The following is a 14712-nucleotide window of genomic DNA, read 5'->3' as shown; positions in this document are numbered from 1 at the left end:
GAAGGCAGAGCACAGCAGCCAGTTACTGTTAGATCCATACAGGCAATCATGAGAACATCGAAAATTTTTGCCTGATCTCTTTTTTCTCAGTGCAGCAGGAGGCAAATTTATCCTCTGAGAGTGAGGTTGGGATAGATGTATTGGAGGCTTGAGAAGAGAGGAAAAATATCAATCGTTGCCTGAGAGAGTAAATGGACAAGAGGAAATGTGTGATTGCCTGGCAACATGAAGGATGCACTTGAGGTCTGTGATCACGAATTTGAAGTGAGAACTGTCAGCACTGTTGTTTTTCTCCAGACATGTTCAGCTGTGTGGGTGCAAGCAAGGAAGACGAGCAGATTGAAATTTAACCAGGGCTGGGTTGTTGTTGTTGTTGTTGTTCCCCAAGATGAGTACAATCATGAGAGGCACCAATCATGAGAGGCACTGTGGAGTCAAAGGTGTATGCCAGGGATACTTAGAAGGGCAGGCCCTGGAATTGAAGGAGGGAAGTGGCAGCCATGAGGGATAGCATAAAGATGGTGGGACCTCCGGATCACAGATTCTGGTGGGGTCAAAGTGTCAGGGTCAGGGTGTGAGTGTAAGCTGGAAAGAGAGAATGTTTGACATATGGGGGATTGCAGATATTCACAATACTGAGATCTCAGGCCTGACCATGGCGGGGGGGGGGGGGGGTCAGTGGCTGAGGTGCCCTAGAGGGCAAGATCACTGAGGAGGGGGAGCCATTGAACAGAGGCAGGAATCCTGGAAGGTTCATCTAAGAATATGTTGAAATTATCAAGAAATAGGACAAGGATGGTCTGGGAGAGAGCGGTGGCATGCCAGGTACTAATATCCTCAAGGGATGTTGAGGGCCCTGACCCCATGTCTGTAGACAACCACACAAGGGAAGAGTAGTGGGTGGTATGGGATGGTGGTGGTAGGGTTTTAGGGAGAAAGGAGGGTCAGTAGTCTGGGAATTGCAATGCAAAGAAAGAAGTCACTAACTCTGCTTGGAGGGGCCAAAGGAGAAAAATCAGTGAGACTGCTTTGGAAGGCTAGAGAGGAAGCAGGCTCCTTGTGGGCTGAGAGGTAGGGTGAGTAAGAGCAAAAGGGTGAAGGTAACATTCAGGAGTGATAGAAGTATTGGGAATTTGGATAATGATTTCTTTGTGACTTTGCAGATCCTATTCCCCTTTCCTGGAATTCCTTTCCTTGCCTTAGACAGCTGAAAAAACTTTTCTTCCGAGTTTAGCACCTAGCTCTCCTGCATCACTACTTCTCCTGAAATTGTTAGAGCCGAGAGAACATGACCAACATGTTGCCGAAGCCAGGAGTAGTATTGGTCTTTCCCTCTATAGAGAAGTGTGCTCCCAGTGGAGTTTTCTGTGATGGGAATGTTCTATGCCTGCACTGCCCTGTATGGTAGCCACTAGCCACATGTGGTTATAGAGCACTTGGAAATGTGGCTGGTGCAGCCGAGGAACCAGATCACTAAATGTATTTCATTTGAACTCCTTTATACATAAGTTGTCGTGTGGCTAGCAGGCTCATCTTGTCTTTGATCCTTTTTGTGGGTGGTGGTGGGGGTGAGTTTCTTTCTTCAGGCAACGATCACTGCTTTAATCTCATTCCGTGGACTCTTCTTGTTAATCTCTACACCCAAAGCTCTATGTGCAGGCCATTTCTCGCCTGAGCTCTCCACTTGGATGTCCCATAGGCCTTCAGCATCAGCGTGCTCCACTTCCTAAATCAGCTAGTGAAGTCAGTAACTTGGGAGCTGCCTCCCTCGTGTCTGGCCACTTGCCAGGTCATCTGGGACCTGTGGCTGTGTCTGAACTGGTCTTTGATCTTACCCCCCTTCCAGCCTCTCATCCCCATGTCCAGAGCAGGCTGAGCAACCCCCTGTTTAAAATCTCTCAGTGGCATGTCATCACGTGCATCATAAAGGCCAAGTTCCCTGCCATGGCCAGTGAGGTTCCTCCTGACCTGACCCCACTTGCTGGTCTCTCCAGCTGCATCTCTTGACACACGTCCCCTCCCACTTTATGTTCCAGTAACACAGACCTGCTTGAGCTGACATGCAAACAGCATGCCATGTCACACCTCTACACCTGTTGGTGGGCTGTCCTCGCCACCCAGAGTACCCTCTCCCTCCTGCTTGGCCCTGACCCCAGCTTCTTCTTGTGCTTCTTCAAAACCCACCTAGGCTGTCCCTGCTGTGTCCCCATTACTTACTGTGCTAACCTGATGACACCATCTCATAATTCACTTTATTTAAAGATTTTATTTATTTGTTTATCTGAGAGAGGGAGAGAGCCTGAGTGGGGGAGGAGGAGCTAAAGGAGAGGGAGAAGCAGGCTCCATGTTCAGCACAGAGCCCGACACGGGGTTCTATCCCATGACCCCAAGATCATGACCTGAGCTGAAACCAAGGTCAGATACATAACCAACTGAGCCACCAGAGCACCATGCCCCTCCCTCCCCCACTCCATCATCATTTGCTCTTAAGTGCTGGGCAATTGTCAGGGGCCGGGACTGTTGCCTCCTTATCCCCACCACCAGGCATGGGGTCTGGTCCCCAGTGTTTACTCTGAATGGATAGCTCGTGGAAGTGAATGAGTCAGAGGGAGCAGGACAGAGAGTGGGGAATGGGAGGCTACCCTGTGCAGCCTCATCTCCTTGGTGTAAGTCCTTTGTGGGTAAGATTATAGGACGGGAGAAAGGGCCCTTGGGAGGCCTCCTGGGGATCTGTCTCTGCTGTTGCTGGTGGTGTGGGTGACTTCTTTTCCAGCACGCATGACACTTCCTTCTGGCAGAAATCGATTTCAGAGAAAGCTATTATCTTGGTTCCCCCTACCTTTAGAGATGAAATGCTTCTATCCTCCTGGGATACACAATGCTAGCAGAAAATGTCACATTTCTTTCTTAAAGTCGGGAAAAAAAGTTTTATGTGTTTAATTTTTCCAAAAGTGCTTAAGTTTCTCTTTTCCTTTAGAAAAAAACTGTTTTTTTCACTCAGATTATCCCAAGGGCCACATTCAGGTATATGGGAAAAAAGGAATGATGTGCGTTTGCATACAATTTGCATATATCTATGTAGAGTGGATCATTTATTCTCAGGGTGCATGCTTGCTTTCTGGATTTTTTTTAATAAGTTTTCAGAGAAATGAAATATTTGATTATCTTTACAATGAAAAGAACTAACAAGTGAAAAGGCAGTGGAAACCACAGGCAAGGCCTCCCGCAGCCCTACCCTTCAGAGGGAAGATCACCTCTTTGCAAGATTCCCTGGCTTCTCCCAGTCTTTTTGGAGATTTTGGATGGCTTGGTTTTGCCATGATAAAAATAGCAGCCTCCTGCTGTGTGCCAGGCGAGCAGCTCTATTTACTTTTCTGTATCTCTCATCCCACTCGGGGGCCCCCAGAGATGGATGTTACCTCCAGTCTTCAGAAAGGGTCTTAGGGGGCAGCACGATCTGTCTTGGCTACTCCCATAGGCAGTAGCAGAGGTGGGATTCACACCCGGGGCTGTCCGCCCTCAAGCCCTTGATTTTAAGCTGTTAGGCTCTGTTTTTCCATCCCTGGCATGTTGTTTGGTGTTCTACCTTCAACACTTGCCCTTACTAGCCAGAGACTTCTCTACACAGGCTCATAGTTTGGTTGTCATTTGAATGGTGGTTACACAATATCGAGGTGCCAGAGTTCACCTTACCTCCCCCATTTGGTTTCTTTCCGAGTCCCACGTTGTTCCAGGTATAAATATCTTTGTGCAAATAAGGGCGGTCTGTTGGGTTCTTATGGTATTCGATGGAAGTCCTCAAAGTCCTTTGCCAAGCCAAAGGGCTTTATATAGTCTGATGATCTTCCGGAAGATCTGTGCCATTGATTCGCTCACACACTGATGATTTTTGGGATGCCTGCCATGTACAGGGTGCTGGAAGTGAAGGGGGGTTCAGATGCAGCTTCTTGTTCATAGCACTGACAGTCTGGCGTGGGGCCGATTGGGCAAACCAGAGCGGATGGTAGCAGAGTGGGGGTTGGAGCAAGGACCTGTGAGAACAGCAGCCCCAGGCAGTGTCTGCATGTGCCTCTCCCCCAGAGTGGGAGGTGGGGACTGCAGGGCAGGTGAGTAGTGCAGTGAGGAGATGGGCTGCCTGGAGGTCTGTGGCCTCAGCCATCCTGGCTTTCCACAGGTCTGTGGCTGTGCTGCCTCTAGGCTGGGGACCTCCTGGCTGCCCCCTCTTGTCCCTTTCCCTCAGCCACCCCCTGGCCCCCGGGACCTGCCCAGCTGCCAGCAGGGGGAGCCACGCGGATGCTGGAGGAAAGGACACCTGGGGAAGATGGCTCCGTCTCCAGAGGCAGGAGTGGGAGCCTGTGCACCTGTTGGTCCTCTGGGTTCCCTCTTCCCTGTAGCGTCTCCAGCAGCCAAGGGAACCACACGGTGCCCAACTCCCGTTCATTCAGCAGATGGGAAGGGGCGCACACACAGTCTAAGTGTGTAACTCGAGGTGTTTTCACCAACCAAGTGCTGTGCTAGATGCTAGAAACACAGCAATGAATCCGACCAGGTCCCCCTCCCCGGGGCCCTCTGGTCTAGATGGGGAGACAGACGAGGAAAGAGACTGTACAACATGCTGTGGTGTCAGTCTGGACAAGTGGCAATAGGGGCACTAAGCAGTGGGCAGCCTGGCAGCATCTGAGAGCCCAGTGCCCTGCTCTGACTTTGCGGTGGCACGATCCATCTCCTGGTCTTTGGTGTCTCCATCTCTAAACTGGAGGAATGAGTTTGACACTCTCCAAGGGCCTTCTGACTCAAAGGTGCTGTGAGCTTGGCTCTAGTTCCTACAGCAAGCCCCAGAAGACCCACCTGACTTCAGCCCCCGCCCACCTCACTCCTTTTCCCCCTCCACACCCCCCACTCTCACCCCCATGGTGTTCCTTGGTCTTCTGCCTCCGGCCTTCCTCTTCTAGTCTACATGTGCCCCTGTGACTTTAGTGGCCATCGGGTGCTGCTGACGCCTCCATCTGGATGTTCAGCCCCATCTTCTCCATTGAGTGTGTGACTCATTATAATAATTAGAAGAATCGCCACTTGTTAACTCCCCAATATGACACTACGAAGTGACTTAAATCAGGGCAGCTCATCTCCCCAACAACCTGGTGAAGTAGGCAGAAGCACCCCATTTTATAGATGAGTGAAACTGAGTCCCAGAGATACAGAGGCTTGTCCCAGGTCTGGACAAGATAAGTGACAAGAGCCAGAATTTGAAAAGCTGCGTCTCTAGGCTCCAGGGCCCATGCTCACAAGCCACCCACCTTGTGTTTCCCAGGAACATTCCCTGCAGACACCTCTATTTCAACATGTCTGAAATTGGCCTCATTATCTCCCTACCTTCTGCCCCTGTCTCTCGTCTCTTCTCCCATCATGATCAATGGCACCATCAGCCCAGTGAGGTCTGAGCCAGAAGATTCTCAAGATTTGTCCGTCCTCACCACATCCCTCACATCTGGCGAGATTTTCCTCCACTTTTCTCCAGTCCTACCACTATGACCTTTGAGGGCCGCCCATCCCCTTCCTTCTTTGGGTTCCTTATCCATCCCTGTGCCTCGATGGTCTCTGTCCAGTCCTCCCCCCCACCACCCATGCTGGCCATTGGGACCTTTCCTGCTGCTTTCCATGGCTCCATGGCAGATCTCAGAGCTGGCCATCCACGGGCTGAAATCCAGCCATGAAGCCGTGTTTTGTTGGGTCCATTGAGCATTCTTAAAATACTTGGAATTATTTGCCAACATTTAAAAATCAGGAAATTCCACACAAAAGTTCATATTTCTGGCTCCTCTTGCAAAACTGAAGAAAAAAAAAAAACTGGCAACTCTGGGAACCCGTCCCGGCAGGGCAGTGGTTGAATGGAGCTGAGTGGTGGTTGCCGTCTTCAGATGGGGCATGGGCTTTCTAGTTGGCCAGTCTCCAGCATCCTTAATGACTTTTAGTCTCTGGCCATTCTCCTGCTGCCAACTGCCTACCTGAAACTTGGGGCATAAGGGCTCATGACCCTGCAGGTATGGGATGGAGCCCATAGGCCCCTCAGCATGGCTTCTAAGGTCTCAGACCAGCCCTCAGCTGAAGTCTGAGTCTTACTCCTGCTTACCACCCTACCACATTCTCCACTGCAGCCCCAACTCTTTCCCATAGTTTTCTGAATTGCCTTTCACCCAGGAGCTCATGTCTGCATATCTGCCTTTGTGCAAACTGCTGGCTCTGGGTGCCTGGGCCCTGGTTAAGTCCCATTTGACCTTCAGGACTGCTCTGTGCCCCCTCTATGGAGAAGTAGGCCTTGTTCCTATGCCTCCTCCCCAATCCCTCAGCTCACTCCTGTCCTCCCAGGATAATGTGGCACAGATCACAGGTGTCATGCCACCATACTGCTTTCTAATTGTTGATTGGTGTGTCTGCCTCCCCCCACCCTGGCAGACTATGAGTCTGGGACTGTAGGGAGCCCGTCTTCTTCATCTTCCTATCCCTAAAGGTTGGCACATGGCATGGAACATATTAGGTGCCTCATAACTGGTGAATGAATGGATGGATCGGTGAAAGACCAACTTGTGAAAAATACTACTCCAGGACATAATGTTGCCACTCTTGCCTTAGGGTGGAGTGTTGCAGCTTCATTTCATTCTGGAGTACCCCACTGCCCAAGTCCCCATTCAGAGTGACACCCCACAACATCCTATAAGCCATATCCCTGCTCTGTAAGCTCTGGAATGCATCCAAGCCTACTGGGAGGGTAGTTCCTAGGGATGCTGGAAGAAACATACACAATTCTCACTGTTCCAGGGGGAGAGAGTTGTGTGACGGTCAGGGAAATGGCATGGCCATTAGATATGGCACATTCTCTAGTTATTCGAAGCATAATAATGATGTGCTAATGATAGCATCTTAATACTCATTAAACACTCACATCGTACCCAATTCTAAACCCCAAGAGCTTGGTACATTATTCCCTTCATTCCTTGTAACAATTCTAAGAGGTAGGACTGTTATCCTTATTTTACAGACAGGAAAACTGAGACTTAGGGAATTTCAACAACTTTCCCAGGGCCATACAGCCAGTATGTGGTCAATTTAGATTTGAACCCAAATCTGTGGGGCATGAAAGCAAACTTTCTTAAGCACCATGCTGTCCTTCCTCAATGACATCTCTCCTTAGAAACATGAGGGAAAGATGAAAACAACCGTGAAAGTGAAGGATGTGCTATTACATATACAGTTAAGACTCCAATTAGTGATGGAAAAAAAAAACACCCAACTCCTGAGGCACAGAGAAAACAACCCCAGCATACACACCCACAAGTTTAGCAGCATCGCATGTGGGCAGTAGACTGCTGGGGATGTGTTTTCCTTCATTTTCTCCATGTCCTTTCTACCTCTATGACATTTTTGAAATTTTCTCTAACGAGCATGCATTCCTTTTATTGTTAAAAAAAAAAAAATCCTCAGGGACGCCTGGGTGGCTCAGTGGTTGAGCATCTGCCTTTGGCTCAGGTCATGATCCTGGGGTCCTGGGGTCCTGGGATCGAGTCCCACAGTGTGCTCCCTGCAGGGCACCTACCTCTCTCTCTGTCTCTCATGAATAAATAAATAAAATCTTAAAAAAAACCTTGCCTTTGTAATGGCCCCAGCAGTATGTTGCAGGACAGAGGCTGCCAAGGGGGCTATCTGGAATTGCCTAAGTCATCTAAGTAGATGTCACTAAGCAGCAGGAGGGTGCAGTCTGCTGGTGGTGGCCATGGCCTCAGCGCCTGTACCCTAGCGGGGCAGAGGAGCAATGAGTCTCACCGTGTCCTCTTTTCCTCCAGGTGCTTACACCCCAGAGCCTCTCAGCAGTTTCCGGTGGGCCCTTCTCTCAACTGGCCTCATGTTCTTTTACCACTTCAGCGTCTTGCAGATCCTGGGCCTGGTAAGTTTGGTTCTATCCCCTTCGATCCCCTGTGTGTGGAGTTCTCCATAAATCTTGATAATCCTGGTTGGCGCTGGTATATTGTTTTGTTTTGAAAATACAAGATGCCAAAGGCCAGGATGTCAGATTGTTGTGTCTAGGTGGCTGATTTATGATCCATGGCCTAGGCCTCTCCAAAGAGTTTTCTGAAGCCTTCAGTACTAGCTGTTTCTTTCATCCCTGGGGAGGTGAAGAGGCCCTTCACTCAGGACCACCTGGGTCCGAAACGGTGAGCAACTGGAAAGTGGTTTGCTATGGACCCTGTTGGGACAGGGAGGCAGGACCTTGACCCTGGCCCAGGCCTGGAGAGGAGGCTTCCGACCTTGGGTCCATACTGGGCTGGCTCCCAGGCCCTGAAGCTGTGTAGCTAGTGGAAGTGCCGTGTCAGGGAACTCCTGTGGCATTCTGGGGTGTTCAGACCCGCCTGGAGCATGGATGATGGCTGGACTCAGTAGTTGAATTATCCAGAGCCCCAAACTGCTGAGTGCATGGGTATCTATCGGTGGCAAGGTGAAGGAGGAGGAGCTTGGGGCTGAGGGTCAGGAGACGAAAGTTCAAGTCCCGGCTCTGCCACTGTTCCGGGTGAGTCATCTCATGCTCGAGGGCAGAGAGCTCTCCATCCCTCTGTGACATGGTACCAGACCCCCAGCCTCCCCGAGAGGTGGCGAAGACTTGTCTCTAACGTGAATGGGCTTGAAGGGCTTTGGAAGGCAGGTGCCGCGGCCGTCCTCGGGGCAGGAGTGGCACGTCTGGTTTTGTGCGCGAGCAGCATGAATGTAGCATCAGCCATGTGGAGCCTCGTGGGACCTCGCAGGATTAAGGCATGTGACCAACGTCACCAGTGCCTTTGTAGAAGCAGTCACTTTCTTATCCCCCCCCGCTTGGACCCCCGGCGTATTGCTCTGCTCTGGTTTGCCTGGGGGAGAGTTTGAGCTCTTTGCCAATGGGGTGAATGCTCCCAGACTCTAGGAAGGAAACAAAATGACTTTCACACCTTACTCTGACTGCTCTCCACAGGGACCGCTTGATCCCAGAGGGGTCAGTGTCCTCATGTCACCATACATACCATGCTCAGTCCCACCTGTAGGCCTGGCGCTTGCCACGCCTCCTATAAGGAAGGCTCTGCTTACTCCATTCCTCACCATGACCCCCATCCATCCTTCATGAGTCCATCCAGGGTGCCACTGACTTTGCGAACTCTTCTCTGAGGACTCGGTCCTCATTCTGTACCCTCCTTAGATCTCATGGTGAGGGAAACCTGGTGAGCACCGTTTGGTTTGAGGTCAGGTGTGGTTGCCCATGCCAACTTGGTTGGTTTCCAGTTAAGTGGAGGCAGGAACCATGCTGTTGACCCTTGTGTCATCCCCTGACACCCCTCCAGGGACTAGGCACATAGGAGATGCTTAGGAATGACCACAGGCTCTAGACCTAAACCCAACAGCTTTTCCATTGGATGGCCTCTCCCGTCACCTCCCGGGGGCTCTAGCCTTGACCCACTCCCAAAACCCTAGGGCAGAGAAATGCCATCATGAACAGGTGGGGATTTATCAATCCCTCCTTGTCTAGTCCACCCATTAGGTAGAGATGGCTGAACTGGCAGAAGCCAGAGAAAGCCAAAGGATGGTGAACGCTCACTCTACCTCCCTTGTCCCTGCAGGTCACCGAAGTGAATTTGAACAACATGCTGTGTCCGGCCATCTCAGACCCATTCTACGGCCCCTGGTATCGCATCTGGGCCTCGGGACACCAGACTCTCATGACCATGACCCACGGGAAGCTGGTCATCCTGTTCTCATACATGGCTGGGCCCTTGTGTAAATATCTGCTGGATTTGCTCCGGCTTCCAGCCAAGAAAATAGACTGAAGGTGCTTGTCTTTTTTTTTTTTTTTCTCCCTGAGGAAGCAAGTCCTGACCTGGCTTGGAGGACACCCAATTCTTGATGAAATCATGGGGAGAGGGCAGTAGAATGTTTGTTATATTTCTTTTTTCCTTCCTCTCTGTCCCTTTCTTCCACCGCTCTCTCTTTCCCAGCTCTTCCCCCCACCCCAGGACATCTCTCCTGGAGCCTGGGGTGTTGTGCTGAGGGCTGGACTCTTCCTCCCCGCCCCCCCCCCGTAGGCTCTTCCTCCCGGCTCCTTGGCTCCTCGTGGCCTTAACATGGGCAATGGTAGTCAGTGGCTTTCACTCTGCTTGTTGGTGCTTTCACAACAGCTGGTTGAGGGGACAGGGAACAACAAGCAGTAGCTCTTTTGGCACTGAAGTGGTGAGATTGGGTTGGGTTTCATTTCTCCACTGCCAGGGACCTCCAGGCTGATATGGGGGTCCCCTTTTGTCTCCAGCACCGTCCCCTCTCCCCCACCCTCATGGGACCGAGGCCTTGTTTCTATACTGAGGCCTTGTTTCTCTATACCAGCGGCAAGCCGAGAGCCAAGGGATTTCCCAGCTCCTGGCCAAAATAGAACCTGCCAGAGCCTTCCCACTGGTGTCGCATGACTCCAAGCAAGCAGCCAACCAGCCACTCCCTCCAAGATGCTGCCTGCGGTGGGAGGTGGGGGTGCTCCTCGGCCCAAGGGCTAGATTCCATTGGGGGGGGGGGATGGAGAGCTGCTGCAATGGCAGATCCAAAGTGAACAAGTTCAAAATGTCAACTCTTACTAGGCAGGACCCCGGGTAAATTCTGCTGGAGAGAGCTGAAAGTGACCCATATCCTGATCAGAAGTGAGCGTTAGAAATTAATCAATGTAAGTGGTAACGTGAGAAAACTGTGATTTGAATCATACGCTCCATTTTAGTTGAATGTTTGATAATAGATGCCATTTTAATCTTGAGTGCCCCATAAATGTTTCTCCCTTCCCTCCCTCTTTTCCTCCCACCCCCCACTCTCTCTTTAAAAGGCAGCTTCAAGGAAGGATAAGCTGGAGTTGGGTTTTTTGCTTTTGTTTTTTTTTTAATTTGTTTGCTCCCTTGCTTTTGGATGTTTGAGTTCAGAGAATTCTTGCCTTGGGCCTGTCTTCCTAGGGGCTCCTATCCATCAGTTCTGTGCTTTCACTGGCTATGTCAGCATCCTGGATTGGGGAAGATACAGATCCTGCTGGTCTTGTTTCCGAAACTAGGGACATGTGTCGTCACCGCAGCCAGATCCAGTGCCGAATTGTTTCGCATTGGGGGCATCACACACTCCCCCACCTAGCCCACCCCCAAAGCCCATGTCTGGGTTGCAGAGGAGGTACCAAGAAGTCAGGCTCCCATGGGTGCAGGTTCAAATGCTTCAAAAGGAAGACCTTTTGTTGAAAGACTTGAGCCCAGTCATGCATGGAGTTCAAGGAGGGAAACAGCTGGGCATTTACTGACTCCTTGTGGGCTCTAAGAATTGGTTTGCCTAAGAACAGAAAAAATGGCTCAGTGACTTCCTCTGATGGCCCCCCTCCCCTCTCCCACTCTAGGCAACCTGGCCACCCTGGGCCAGGTGCCATATTCCAGATATTACTGTATTACAATAGACTTAGATTGAGCTTCAGTGACTCAGTGGTTGTGATTTGAGCAGACGGACCTATAGAAAGCAGCAGAGTGCAGGAGAGTCTCTTGGAGCAAGGTGAGGCCTGGGAAGTAGCCGTGGGAGGGACTGCCTTCTTACAGAGGCCTGCGAACATAGAACATAGAAATGATCAGTTCCCAGGACTCATGGGGGAAGGGGATGCTGGAGGGAGAACACCAAATACTCTTCTGTACTCTCCTTGGGCTCCTCGTGATGCATAACCTTCATTTTCTGCCATCCTCGAGGGCTTGGCCAAGTTTGTCTTCATGCCATTCACAGGTTGTCCTCCAGAAGGGACCCCTCATGAGCAACTGGATCTGCCCTGCCCACCATCAGGCTTCCACGTGTAGGGATGGCTGTTGGGAAAATGTGCCTGGCCTCAGTGCCCCTTGGCTCTTTACCAAATGAGAGGTTGGAAGGAGGTCACGGGAAGAGCCTCTGGAGGCATGTCCTGTCCCCTTGTGGAACACAGAGTCTTCTGTAGGCAGATAGACGGTTTCTCAGCTGGGGACCAGCAGCCCAGGTGTGGTAGGTGCTCAGCTTCGGAATGCCACCCATGGCATAGTGACACCGCGCACTCTCCCGGTCTCTGTGGCATGGCACAGGTTGTTAGTCAGCCTGGGCTTTCCTGCAGCGGCGTGCCTCTAGACCACTCGCCTTTGCCTTGGCCGTGGCACAGTGCCCCGTTCTGGCTGATACCTTGCTTCCACTTGGAAGGAAAGATGAACATGAAAGCCACATGCCTGGCTCAGCCAGGCTGGACACAGCTACACCTGTCAGGGTTGGGGGAAGGGCGAGGTGGAGGTGAGCTGCGGGGCTCCCAGGGCCCAGGTGGGCTCGAAAACATGGTAGGCAGAGGGAAAAGAGAGAGATCCCAGTCCACAGGCTGCACAGGGGCTCGTGGCTTGCGTTTGAGGTGCTGGGGTGCAGCAAGCACCCGAAGTGATCTGTACCTGTTACCTTGGGCCCAGCCCCATGGAGAGAGAGAACCTGAGCCCACCTCGGGCAGCCTGCCTTGGAGGCTGACTCCCATGCCAGTGGGCCCAGGCTTTCCAGCTCCTGCCTAGGGCTTTCCTGGTGGTACCAAGGAGGTTCTCCAGCCACCCTGGCCAAACTTTCCGTATGCCGTCTACCAGCCTGTGTGTCTGAGAGCAATCATAGAAGTGGACATTTTCTTTTAAAACAGCCCCAGAAAGGGAAAGGAGTGCTTCTCTAGCCCCTGGGTAGCCTGGGCCACCCATCTGGGCCCATGAGAACAGTCCGCTTAGCTAGCCAGCTTGTGGTAGCTGCTCAAAAGAGCAGAGATGTTCACACTTACTCACGGCCCCTTCCATCTTCCCAGTATTTGGTTCCGTACACCAAAGATGGTCGGGCCCATCTTCTTTTCAGAGGCCCAGGGACGCATTCCTCTGTCCACTGGCAGGGTGGTTGGCTTAAGTGGGGCAGTGTACTTTGTCACCATCTGCTACCTCCAGGCTAGCTAGTAGATCCGACCCTTTTCCACAGCCTCTGTCAGGGTTTAACTCTGTGCTTCTGGCTAATTCAGTGTTCTGTGGAATGGGCACAGCTCCCTGGCGACAGCAAGTTGTCACCCTGTCTCCATGCACTGGTGTTGGGGCTGAGTGGGGCACCGGGGCTGAGCTAGGTGGCTCAAGTGTAATGGAAAGCCCTTTGTCTCCCTACCTCAGCCAGAAGGACTTCCCTGGATTTGTAGACCTTTCGATCCAGAGTCATCTGTCCTCTGGGAAACTGAAGGGGGGATGGGGTAGAAGAGGACTGTGCATGACAGCACAGGGCAAGATGCTGGTGCTGGTTTTGGTAGACCAGGAGCCGGCTTAGAGAGGGTGTCCTACAGGCCCCCAGCCCAGGGAGGGGTCCTCCCACTGCACCCCCTGCCTTGCCCTGCCCTGCCCTCTTGGAGGGGGTAGAGTCGGTGAGAGGGAGTGAGCCTTCTTTTTCTGTATATAGAGTGAGCCAGTTTGTGCTCAGGAAAACCTAGTCACTTCTTGTTGCTCTTGTCTGTGACATTTTTTTGTACACTGGTTTGCTACCCATGGCACGAAACAAAACACAGCAAAAGTTGTTTCAAGTAAAAGCTGTTGTTTTGGAAATTTGCTTTCTTCCAGTGTGAGTTTTGTACTATAAAGACTTCTCCATTTATATCGGTGTTATTGTGGTAGAGAGAACAAGGTAGTCTTATATTGCCAGGAAATCAGCAAACGCCTCCGCCCTGCTCAATCCCTCCCCATTCCCAGGTGGGTTCCTGTGCACTCGGCACACCCCTCCCAGGGGCCCCCTTTGAACCAGCCTTTGTAAGCCCCCCAGACAGGGGGAGGGGCAGGATTTTGCCAAGCTGGTTCTCGGGTGCTCCATGCCCACCCCACCCCCCACCAGTTTGCTCATTCCCCCGCTCTGCCCCGGGGCATTTTATAAAGCGTTTTCTCTGTTTTGTAAAACCTTTTGATTGTACCGAAATGGTTTCTACAGTCACCTCTGGAAATAAATGGTCATTCATTCGTGTACTTAGCATCCTGAATTTTAGTCTTCGGTGTTTCTGTTGTTGAAGATCCTTGAATGATAAAGAATTCTTCCCCATGGGACTTACTGTTACAATGTTTTCTTCATTTACTCTTATTAAAAGATTTATGAGAACCCAGGAGTCTTGGCCTTCCTTCCTAGAACCCTCTTAAAAGTCCCTCTGCTTTGAAACGTAGACATAAGGGGCCATTCGTCCCACACACTGTGGACAGCCACCAAAGGGCAGCTGGCGCCCTGCAGAGCCCTGCCCCGAGAGCCGTACGGCCGGACACGGGGCCCCGATTTCCACGCATGCTGCCTGCTTCCAGCAGGGCTGCCCCTGGGAGGCAGGAGGCCTTTGGCTCTCAGTGGGGACTGTGTTCTGGGGATATCCGCTGGCTTTGCCGAGCCCCCTTTCTGCGCTGGGCTGGAGGACTATGCGTAGAGAAGGTGACTTGGAAACCAAACGTGTTTAGGGCCAGGCACCCCAGGTCCCCTAGAAGGTGGCTCCGGACCAGAACTGTGCAGCATGGCCACACTATCCCACGGGGAGGTGAACGAGACCCGACACTGGCCCTGTCTTTCCAAAGCCACCCGCTGAGCAGCCCACAGTAACGGCGATCAGCCTAGCTGCCTTCATATCACGCTGAGGCCCTACCTCGTGTCTCACCGGTGCTGCTG

The 14712-nt window shown here is 51.7% G+C and overlaps 1 protein-coding gene across 17 annotated transcripts in view; it reads left to right on the top strand.

Annotated features, from left to right (window-relative positions):
* Positions 1-14166, top strand: part of TMEM164 (transmembrane protein 164) — a 199714-nt gene extending 185548 nt beyond the window's left edge. For 15 of the 17 annotated variants that reach the window (XM_072817265.1, XM_072817261.1, XM_072817253.1 and 12 more), the window contains 2 exons: positions 7839-7939; positions 9636-14166. In XM_072817265.1, the coding sequence (XP_072673366.1) occupies positions 7839-7939; positions 9636-9842 (308 nt within the window). In that variant the 3' untranslated portion in view covers positions 9843-14166. The remainder of the gene's footprint in view (positions 1-7838; positions 7940-9635) is intronic. The other 2 variants (XR_012026548.1, XR_012026549.1) reach the window with 2 other exon arrangements.
* Positions 14167-14712: the final 546 nt, after the last annotated feature.

Source organism: Canis lupus, chromosome X (genome assembly GCF_048164855.1).
Source record: "Canis lupus baileyi chromosome X, mCanLup2.hap1, whole genome shotgun sequence".
NCBI lineage: Eukaryota > Metazoa > Chordata > Mammalia > Carnivora > Canidae > Canis > Canis lupus.
This window is presented reverse-complemented; position numbering and strand designations above follow the sequence as displayed.